Source organism: Antedon bifida, chromosome 7 (genome assembly GCF_963402885.1).
Source record: "Antedon bifida chromosome 7, ecAntBifi1.1, whole genome shotgun sequence".
NCBI classification, from domain to species: Eukaryota; Metazoa; Echinodermata; class Crinoidea; order Comatulida; family Antedonidae; genus Antedon; species Antedon bifida.
The window spans coordinates 19,744,853-19,757,146 of record NC_136232.1 but is presented as its reverse complement, the minus strand read 5'-3'; the positions used below and the strand labels follow the sequence as shown (position 1 = coordinate 19,757,146).

Here is a 12,294-nt window from a genome sequence, read left to right as displayed (position 1 = left end):
CTTGATTTATATTGCTAGGCAACTTCAGTTTAATAAGTATTTGGTTTAATAAGTATCACAGTCGAATAAGTTCTGACTCAATCTTGATTTATTTCACTAAGCCCCTCAGTTTAATAAGTATCACAGTCGAATAAATGCTGCTTCAATCTTGATTTATTTAACTAATAACTTCGGTTTAATAGGTATTGCAGTAGAATAAGTGCTGCCTCAATCTTGATTATTTCACTAAGCACTTCGGTTTAATAAGTATTCGGTTTAATAAGTATCACAGTCTAATAAGTGCTGACTCAATCTTGATTTATTTCACTAAGCCCCTTGGTTTAATAAGTATCACAGTCGAATAAGTGCTGCCTCAATCTTGATTGATTTCACTAAGCACTGCGGTTTAATAAGTATCACAGTCGAATAAGTACTTCGGTTTAATAAGTATCACAGTCGAATAAGTACTTCGGTTTAATAAGTATCACAGTCGAATATTAAAGTACTGCCTCAGATTTTACTTATTTCACTAAGCACCTCGGTTCAATAAATATCACAGTCGAATAAGTGCTGACTCAATCTTGATTTATTTCACTGAGCCTCTCGGTTTAATAAGTATCACAGTCGAATATAAGTACTTTCTCAATCTTGCATTATTTCCCTAAGCACTTCGGTTTAATAAGTATTGCAGTCGAATAAGTGCTGCCTTGATCTTGAATTATTTCCCTAAGCACTTCGGTTTAAGTATTGCAGTCGAATAAGTGCTGCCTTGATCTTGCACTTCAGTAAAATAATTGGACTGTCAGTCGAATAAATGCTTCACCGATCTTGACTTACTTCACTATGAATCGGTCGAATAAGTATCGCATAAGTATCAAATAAGTTCTAATATATCGCAGAAGAAATGTTTCCTCAATCTTGACTTTATTATTTATAGGATTGAATGTTATATTTATCTTGACTTATTGCGCCTTGATAGAACTATTGCAGTTAAATAAGTGCTACTTTAATCTTGATACTTTTAAGCACTTTATTATACTAGCATCTTTGTTGTGTACTTAAAAAATAAAAGAAATAAAATGTATAGAATTGAATTGTTTAATCTGCTAACGTCGAAGTAGGCCTAAGCATCGCTATAAAATAATATGCGCGCAATTCGTACAGATTTTTCTTGGAATTTAATTATTTAAATACCGAAATAAGAAGGTGTTTATTGAAATACTGAATTCATAAACTTTAGTAGCCCACTACAAATTATTGAGCACCGAAATTGAATTGAAATGTGTATGAATAGACAGCACGAAAACGTTTTATTTTAAATTGTTTGTTTCTTAATATTGCACGCAAAGATAGACTATGTAAAATATGATTTACATTAATGAAAACGTAGAGGAAATATTTAAGATAAAAATGGTGCCTATGAAGATAACTATGAAAACCATACGACAGAATAATTATTTAAAGTGTGGAAAAAGTTAACCTGGGCCCAAAATGTATCTACTGCCCTCATACGACCAATGAATAAGTATACAAACTTATGTAGAGCTGCGGCTGTCAAAAGGATATTGTCAGTAAAGTCTCTAGATAAAGCAGCTAAAATAAAACAGAGGAAAGAAGAGAAGCTATTGTAGATTTGCCATGCTATGCTTTGAAGTTTATATTAGTAAAACAGAAGTAAATCGAGACTGATATTGTTATAGTACTGTAAGTATAATGCGTTATATAACAGTATGTTTAGTTTTAACTTTAAGCCCCACCATATGTGTTGTAAAACTATCGCCTTGCGAAGTTGTTGTGGTCCTTTCATTGTTCGTGTGCATGCGTAGGTGTTGTGGTCGAACCGTGCTTAGCCTCTAGGCTAAAACTTTAGCAATAGAATTTAATCGTTGTTCTCACTTATTTGTAAAGTTTCATTAAATATAAACGGATATAATACTAAAATAGTTTTTCAACCAAAAAGGCCCCCAGATTTAAGGCTACTAACAATTTTAATTTTTTGATATAATATTATAATGTCATTTTAGTCAATAAATAAGGTACTGTACTGTATGTATTTAATATATATTCACCATTAAAACAAATATTAAATTATCTAAAACTTTTATTTATAATTTAAATAGATTGTGGCTAAATGCACAATGTTCATTTATTTTGTTATTCAAAATAAACACAAAATATGGAAAAATAAAAACAAAATCTGTACAAAAGTAGTTTCAATTGGAGGAGTTACATTAACAAGTTTATCAAAATAAGAAAATAAAATTGTTAATGATACCACTTTGTACTAAAACGCTTCCATTCAAAGTTACAGTTCTTTCCTATCGATTTAACTAAAGCAAGAAACACAAACAAACACATAATTGAAATGCATACATCTGTAAACGCCCAGACAATAAGCATTATACAAGCTTTTAGAAATTATAGTCATTGCCCTGAAACTGATCATTAGATATAGCTGATCTGAATGTGACCTTTTAAAGGTCAATTTGTCACTTATATGGTTTGTGACAAGAGATAGGATGTTATTTTATTAGGGTACTTAAGGTACATCAATGACCTTTCACCTGGATGTTAACATTTTATTGATAGTGTGCTGTATGGAATTAAAGAACAAAGACATTTAAAAAGGTGTTCACACCTCCCTTGTTTATAACTGCTTGTGGTTATTCTATAACAGGATTAACATTTCAAAGACATGACTATACACAGTCAATACATTAAAGTATGGGTGGTATTTTAATTACTTTCTGCAGAATTCTTGAAATGGAGACCAAGTGGAAATTCTTGAAATTGCAAATGAAATTATTTCAAGTTATTCTACTGCAGTAACTATATTTACTGCAGTAACTTATGATTTTAGTTTGCTTCAATGTACTGTAAAACTTTATGAGACAGTCACTGCAATAAACTGATTAATGAAGGCTGCTCTGAAAACTCAACTTTTTAAATCTTTTTTATTTCTTTTGTATTGTCCCCCAAAAACATGAAAAATGAAGATTAATTAAATCAGACTTTGAATATGTTATAGTAGTTTTAATAAAGTTAATCACTTCCATAGAAAAAAAATTATGTTTTCACTTATAAAATAACAAAATAAATGGTTAAATTCAACCAAAAATCCATGGCAGCCAATTTGACCATTTTTTTCTTTAAATTACATTTTTTTCAGGTAAATACTTTTTTTTTTCGATCCAATTTTTGGTCAAAGTAGATAACTATTATGTTACATTAAAATGGAATATTCAACAAAAAATGTTTTAAGAATTATTTTTTCAGGAGGACAATACATCAATTACATATGCCCCATTTCATTTATTATTAATTATTTTACTCTAATAGGCCCTACAGATTAACAAGTAAAGAAAATGTAGTTACCTTCTTACGGTATGGATAATTGTGAATGGTTGCCTACCATGGGAAGATCCAGACAAGGGGGAACTTTAACGTATAATATTAATAGTTAAAATATTAATATCAAGTAGTTCATAATTTTCATTTTAGCTGTCAAAAATGGGAGGGCATGTCCCTAGGGTGTGTCCCAACTTCTCTCCCCACTACCAGAAACTAGCTTACAGAATTACTGAAACCCAAAAGATCCACTGATTTTATTAGAAAATACATTCCAGTTCAATATTTAATAACCCATGGCAATCTAACAACAAGCAGGATGCTGAGCTACAGAGATCAAAGAGTTTATATGTGGCTGCAACACAATCAGTTCCACGCCCCTTAAACAGACACTGCGCACTGTGGAGAATACAGTAGTTCTGTTGGTATTTGCAGCCAGACATAAGATCAAAGGACAGTTACGAGTTCCTATCTTGGCAAGGCAAGCTCAGTGTCCTTTTGCCTTGCTAATACCATGGAGGAATTCAAATCATTCCTCCATGCCAATTAATACATTGTTAAATTTCTTTCTGTTTTTGATTGTGTAAGAAATTCTGTGGTGAAAACTTAAATAAATGATTCTTTGTTATTTTCAGTAATATTTGAAGTGGTCAGAGGCCTGACGATGTTACTTCTACTCCTATTCGCAATCCCTGTTGTTTCTGGTCTGAACTGCACCACACTTGCAAGTTCGTGTGATTGTACTGATCTGCAAAATAATTTGTTGAAACTTGTATGCAATGGTAAAGGAATACCAGATAAGGAATCCCTACCAGATAACACAGCCGAGCTGCATATAAGTGGTAATAACATCGAAAATCTTACAGCAAATTTTTTAAACAAAGAAATGTTGCAACTAACGGTTTTAAACCTGACCAATAATGAGATAAAAGACGTGAATGAAAGTGCCTTCATACATACAGATTTTAAAGTTCTAGAGGTTCTTATACTGGACAACAATAAATTAGTTTTAAATGGAAGTAGACTCATTAAAGGATTAAGCACATTAAAGACATTGAGTATGAGAAATGCGTTTTATAACGGTACATATGCAAGTCTTGTCGGTAGGGCACTCCGAAAATCACATACAACATCTTTGGAAAATATAATACTTGATAATAACGATTTCAGTGGCGGACTTCTGCCGACAACATTTAACTTTAGCTTGACCGGCAAAGGAAGTAAACCGAACATTAAAAATATATCTTTGCGTAGTACATCCCTGGAGATATTGTTCCCAGGGACCTTCAACAAGACGCATTTGCCGGGTCTGATAAAACTGAGCCTGAGTGAAAACAATCTTCAAAATGTCGAAAAAGATGTTGTCAACGATTTTAAACATTTCCCTAACACCACGATCGATTTCTCAGGAAACCCTTTCACCTGTAATTGTCGTTTATACAACTTTGCTACGTGGATAAACGAAAGTTCTTTTGTTAGTAATCGGGAAAATTACACGTGTAGTGACGAATCACCCAAAAGGAACTCTGGTCGAAAACTGTTAGAATTAGATCCTATTAACGACCTCAGAGATTTATGCTATGATATAGAGCCGGAAAATCCAAACGAAACGCTTTACGCATCGTACATTGCCCTCTGTGTTGTGTTTGGTATTGTAGCTATACTTGCAATGGTTATTCTATTTCTACGGCGAGGTGAGATCAAAGGATATTTCATGAGAATGTTCAACGTAGCCCACGAAACGCTTAGTGACAAGGGAGGATACACAGACATGGACAACCCATACATACCAGAGACGCCTGCTGTTGATGTTTAGTTTTTAGGTAAGTTACGGTACAGTGGTACAGATTCCATAAAAAAACAGTAACGCAGATGTGTGAGGCCCCTCGTTTATGGACTCTAATTGGCCTTCCAATGATTGAGACCTCTGGCGTTTTAGCCTTTTTAGACATATTTTAATGTTTTTTTTCTTTCCGGGCCCTACTCAAGGGCCTCTATAAGCTCCTGGACTCCTGATATTAGCCAGTAAGCCCTAATAGCCATTACAAATTATCCCTCCCCCAAGCTGGAGTACAGTAAACTACTCTATTTCCACAGGCTCCCTCAAAATACAATATACGTCATTAAGTCAACGAAAAAGATTATTATTAGTTAAACAATTTTCACTTTAAGTTTAACTTGTCATAATCTTTTTCGTTGTTAAAACACACCATTCTCCCTTTTATTTCTCCTTTATATGTATTCCCAAGGTAAGGATGTACAGTAAATGAGTTACTGTAAATGTAACCAGTCACAGAGGACAGTTTGGATAATCCATCGTGTCGTGATTGGTCAAATTCGGCTATGTTTAAACGTAAATTTGTATAAATTTAAAATTTATTCTATACATCACAATCGGGTCGCAGAGAGGTCATCATGAATTCACTTAGATCTGTAACCATATTTGACAGGTACAGTAAACTGCTACTAGTCTACAGTAATTTTCAAATTTTAACCGACAATGTTGTGAGTGCCGTACTGTAAGTCTACCAATATATTTAACTGGATACTGTACTTTAATGATTACAGTATTAAACATTCCTTTTATAAATAAAAACATGATTAAATAATTATCAACAGAGAGTAACCTAGTTATAGTAAAGTAATACTGTAGTAGTGACATGGACCTATAAAATATCCATGGTAGTAGACGCAGTGTTCTATCAATATTAATTTTCTATAATAGAAACACAACTGGTATGGTATAGGCCTCACAGCATGTTAAATGCCATAGAGGAAATAGGCTTTGCTTTACTGATACAACATGTCATTTTCACTAATTCAATAAGGCGGAATTATTAGTTAATTTTACATACAGTACACTACTTACAGTACAGTAGTATATTCAACCCCTACTATGGGGAATATTTTTACCAGTATAGCACTAGTACTCTAGTAGTCAAATGCTACTGTACATTATACCATCTTTGATTTCTTTCTTTATTCATCCAAAAAAAAAAAATACATAAACATTACATTATAATATAAAACATTAAAATAATTGGATAAAAAAGGAAGAAGAGAAAAGGCAACTTCATCTACTGTAGCTCTACTCCCTGTATAACTGAAAGATTTCAATTTTATTCAAATCAAACAAATCATATTATGATAGAATTTAATTACTAATAAATAATAGTATATAATAGTAATAATAATAATAGATGTATATATATAAATCATACTGTAAATTATATATATATAAACATACACACATACACATACATACACCATTCCGTTTCAATTGTATAGACAATGAAAAACTATATTTCCTAACTCCAAATTCAGATTAATCAGAAGTTAAGGGAGAATACAATTTGTTGCTACTGTACTGTACCACCATTAAAATGTAGCTGACATACTCTACTCTATACATTACCACAGAATCTAAAGAGAAATGAATGGATAATTAAATTATATTATCAATAAATGTACCTATCATTTTGATCTAGATTTCTAGATAGACTTTACTTTATGTTTCAAGTACTGGTCTAATTTTTTTTTATATATATGCCATTTGATGTCATGTATTAATACTTTTAATATTCACATTCATATTTGACCAAATAAATGGGTCAGAAAACTATTTACCTGAAAAACTGTAATTTAAAGAAAAAATAGTCACATTGACTGCCAGCCAATAGGTTTTTGGTTGAATTTAACCATTCATTTCGTCTTTTAACAGTATATGTGAAAACATTTTTTTTTCTATGGAAGTGAATACATCGTTAAACATTCAATAAATCAGAAATCGACCACCGTAAATATCCTTTAATATTCATAAGCTTTAACATACTCTAGATACTACATGAAAAACAAGTCAAGCATTATTGATCAAGCATATCCTAGACACTAAAAAAAACATTGCAAAAAAAACATTGCATGAAATAGATAACATGTACTTGTACGATGTACTTGTAAAAAAACATTAATGTTTAAATGACATACTGTCCCTGTGTTACAAATCTATTAGAAAAATTAGAACAATCAATAAATTTAAACCCCGTGGAGATTGTTTTTCATGTATCATTTGAAAATTTAATGCGTGACGCATGCAAATCGCGGTAGTTGTTTCCTGTCGCTACGGGATTAACTCTTCAAATTCTCATCTTCATATCTCTTGTGTCCGTGCCACAAAGTGTGCGTTATTGATTTTTGACAAGTGGCATACTTCGGCGATTCAAGATAAATAGTGGAAATAGATCTATCTACTGTAGTAAAAAGATGTAAACAGCAGTTTATAATTGAGTTAAATGTGAAGTGTTTGATTTTGTTATTTGTTCTGTCACAAGTGGTTGAATAATGGCAATATAATATTACAAGTTATGGATTTTGTTTAAAAATTAACTCTACTTCAAAGCAAGCCTGCAGTATGTTGTTATCAATGATGACAATTTTATGAGAATTATGAATTGTGACTGAAACACAATATTGAATATTAACAATTTTCCCCCAAATTGACTATGTCAGTGCTGTATCCACGAGGAATAAAAATGGTGAGGTGGTCGCAAGAAAAGGGGACAATCTCTTTGCGGGCCATAGGGTTATCGAAGGCCCCTAAAAGTAGGTTGACCATACTGGTGGCTATGGTCTTGTTGACGATTAATAACCATAAAATCAACCAACCCCAAATTTTGGAGCAGCATGACAAATTGTTTTATTAGAGTATTCAATAAAAGGGGGAAAATTGTTCAGTTTTTCATCAATGATTCTGTTAAAATATCATTCTTATGTTTAATACTCACTAAAATCTAATTTAGCGACAGAATTAGAATTTGTTTCTTGTACACATTCATTGTTGCTTTGACTAAATTTGCTTTCTTTCAAAATATCATTCTATTAGACAATAATTATCATGTGAACATGAACAAATTACTTTTTTAATGCCAATTAACTGTTGTGCTTTGTTTTTCTTTAGATTAATCAAGGAAAATATAGTTCAGAATGAAGTTGAGGAATTGCACAACTTGAGTACTGAAGTAGAAAACTGAATAACGTACTGTTAAACTGTCTCACTATCAAACTATAAACAAATTTGTGCCCAAATATGGTAGTGATATACCGTGTATATATACCTAAATATGGTAGTGATATGATGTCATCATGTCCATATATGGGCACATCACATTTTGTTGTCACATAAAGTTTGATAGTGTAGACTACAAAATAATTACATTTTCCGAGTATTAAGATTACAGAAATCAGGTCTTTTCGAACGATTGTCATTTTGTAATGTTATTTTTAAACCGAACTTGTATCAGCATTTAAATAATAATAATAATAATAACTGGTACTTGATATAGCGCATTATGCTGAAAGCCTCAATGCGCTTTACAAAGACAGAAAAATTTAGAAAAATTACAAATTAAAAAGGTGGGTTTTGAGGAGAGATTTGAAGACACTGGTGGAAGTAGCCTGACGGATTTCAAAAGGCAACGCATTCCATAGAGAAACGGATGCCGAAGAAAATGAACAATTTCCATAAAACTTAGATAGATGATCTATTAAATCTTTGTACTGTAACACATTTTACAATTCACCTTGTGAGAACTATTTCTATGAAACCTTGTAATATTTAGTGTATTTAATATTTATTGTTATGATTTATGTAAATATGCTTTTACAGTATAACCTAATATAATAGGAGACACCATTGTGACCCTTAAATCATCCCCTTAATTGGGGTATCCCCTGAATGGCCATAGTGGTAAAACATATTCTTCTTGTTTGTTTCATTGGAAATTGTCTCCTTAAACTCAACTCGGACAGCTTCATATGACGAGGCCCGACAAGACGATTAAACATGCATGTACAGTATATAGTTCTCCCAATAACCTAAAAAACTATGCCCGGCGCTATCCCAAGATGACTTGTCTCGTCGGAATTCAACTCGGAAAGCACCAATGAGTTATGCCGTTTCGTCGGGCCTTGTCGTACGATGATGTCCGAGTTGGCCTTAGTGTCTACAGTATTCTACTGTGGTTTCTATTTTTATGTAAAAAGGAAAAAGAATATTATACTTAGAAGAAAGGAAAATAGTTTAGAGATCTTGTAGTTATACTGTATTCTCTGAAATAAGTGTCTCTAACTGTACAGTAACTTGTAAGTATAGTAAAGTATACAGTGTACTGTATAAAAGTGTATTCACCCTTTCCCAGTTGAATACTACTCTTTTGAATATTTCTAAAATTGATATGCATACTGTATAACACATTACTTAATCTGGCTCTCAGAAGTTGTATATATCAAATTTCTAATGTAAATTCATTGCATGTTGAGTATTTTAATGAGTTTAATTTTTGTTGACAGTTACCTTGCCTTGGAAACAGATGTAATTGTGATGTAGCTAGTAACACATGTGTGTATTATATTGTTGAGTACACAAGTTAATGACAGACTGAGATCTAGTAATTGAATAACTTTATTTGAGATTTTAAACTTGATGTTGTACAGTACAAGTATAGTATATGACTTTATCTTGCCGAATTTGTATTAGTTTAGATTAGTACCCTTTGCAAAAAATGTATCAATAAATTTTGAAGAACATTTTGTAATTAGTTGTCATATTGTTTGTAATTTCATTCATTTTATCCGAGAAACAATTTTTTAAACACGTAGATGTACCGTAAAACCTTGAAAAGAAGCCATCTTGAAAAGAAGACATCTTGAAAGGGCTTCTTTTCAAGATAGCATGGGCTTCTTTCAAGATAGTATGGGCTTCTTTTCGAAATAGACTGTATATTGAATGTCTGAGCGTGATAATGTATGTAAATGTAACAAAATATTAATGACCTTACAACCTTTAATTATCTTAATGATCAAGCCTCATAATATATGTTTTCCAAATGGTACTTTGATTGGATCTTATATCTTCTTGTCTGCTTCCTTGGAAAAAATGTAAAATTTGGCAGGGAATGTCTTAAAATCATATTACAGTATTGTAGCAATTCACCAAATTTACAGCATTCCTTTCGAAAAAGAAGCCTCCTCTTTAGTTTGCAATAAGGGCAGAAAAACAAGTGAATTAAGGACATGAACTTGGCATGGAAAGCATTTCAACGATTAATTTGAAACACATTGTGAATAAGTTGGCAGTTAAATACTACTGTGACTTTGTTGTCACAGGAGACATGTGACATTACCAATTTGATGAAATGTATGAACTGGCAGTTGGCATACAATCAGACTATAACACAGAATTTCACAAGGTAAACACAGCAAGATACCATAGGATCTTACCATAAGATACTCCCCCCAAATTAGAAATAGCAATGTGCCCTAATCAAACATTTAAACATTTGCCGTATGAAACCAGATTAAGCTTTAAATTTACCTACTCTTAAGTATCGTAGGCAGAGGACGGATATTCTTCAAACTTTCAGGATTACTATAGGTATAGATAATGTCTTAACAGGCTTATTTTTTTTACTTTAATGTTAGAAGAAATACCAGAGGAAATTCATTTTAAAGTTGAAACATCTATCTCGAACTAACTTGAGGCAGGGATCCTTCTCTAGGAGAATTGTAAATTGGTGGAACTCTTTGTCCAATCACGTCGTAAATCCGACTTTGGTTAATATGTTCAAGTCTGCAATTTAAAAAAGCTGGTCTGACCACCCGCACAAATATGCGCCATACGTTTAAAACAATAAAGTTTTTTTTCACAAGCATTACTGCTTGGCCTCTACACCCAGGATACCTGAATTCAGATGCTTTCCTGGGATACAAGTAAACAAGTAAAGTAATAAGTCACTAAAACTGAAGTAACAAAGCTGACATTGCTAACAATTATTAAAGAACAAAATAATATCATGTAATAACAAAATGAAGTTTTTGAAGTAAAGAAAGCATTTATTGTTAGAAATTAACTTCAGTACAATACAACTGCAGTAGAACAATTAAGGGGATACTTATGGGACCTAACTAATTGTCCCCTTAATAGGGGTACTTGAGTAGGGGTTCTACTGTGTTCCCATTTCAGGCAGAACTACATATTAAATGATTTGCTATTATTCATAATTAATGTATAAATTAAATACAAAAATGAAGCCCAAAACCAAAAAATGAAATATTAGATCATGCGTGTTTCTCAAAATATTTAGCACTATTTTACAAACTACAAACATATAGTAAGTTATTAATACGATGATATTGTCATTAAATGCAACTACTGTTATTGATTTGTAGAAAATTAATTATTACTTGACTTGTACAAGATACTTATTCATGTTAATAATTAACAATGATCAATATTATATGAACTAAATTAAAAAAGAAAACTTAGTAATATGAATTTCAGAAACATTATTGCTTCCATCATATTTGCATACTTGTAACTCAAGATTAATCTACCTATAATGCTATCATCAGAAAGTAACTAACTGTATATTTATTGATTTTAAAATCAATAATTAATTACGCATCATGGGCAGATATACAAGGCAGGTTATCGTCTTATTAACTTTGAAAAGATCAATATTCATGATCATAAAGCTATATTAAAATCTACATTCCAATATACAGTACAATAAACACTTCCTTTTTAACTCTTTCACAATCTATCTATTTCTTTAAAACTACTCTACTCTTTCACAATCTATCTATTTCTTTAAAACTACTCTACTCTTTCACAATCTATTTCTTTAAAACTACTCTACTCTTTCACAATCTATCTATTTCTTTAAAACTACTCTACTCTTTCACAATTTATCTCTTTTTCAAACCTACTATTTAATTCATTAAAAGATTCATTCGGTTGGTATTACAAATAAAATATAATAGTTAATTATATCTCAACCGTAATAGTAATAGTAAATAACGATTATTATTATTCTACTATTTAATATTTCACAATTTATCTCTTTTTTAAACCAACTCTACTCTTTCACAATCTACCTCTTTCTCAAACCAACTCTACTCTTTCACAATCTA

At 31.6% G+C, this 12,294-nt stretch overlaps 1 protein-coding gene across 1 annotated transcript; it reads left to right on the top strand.

Annotated features, from left to right (window-relative positions):
- The first annotated feature begins 1,540 nt into the window (after nt 1-1,540).
- Nucleotides 1,541-8,375, top strand: LOC144848517 (trophoblast glycoprotein-like). Its single transcript, XM_078705302.1, has 3 exons — nt 1,541-1,683; nt 3,963-5,150; nt 8,282-8,375. Exon 2 carries the CDS (start codon nt 3,992-3,994, stop codon nt 5,141-5,143), a length of 1,152 nt encoding a protein of 383 aa, XP_078561428.1. The 5' UTR covers nt 1,541-1,683; nt 3,963-3,991; the 3' UTR covers nt 5,144-5,150; nt 8,282-8,375.
- Nucleotides 8,376-12,294: the final 3,919 nt, after the last annotated feature.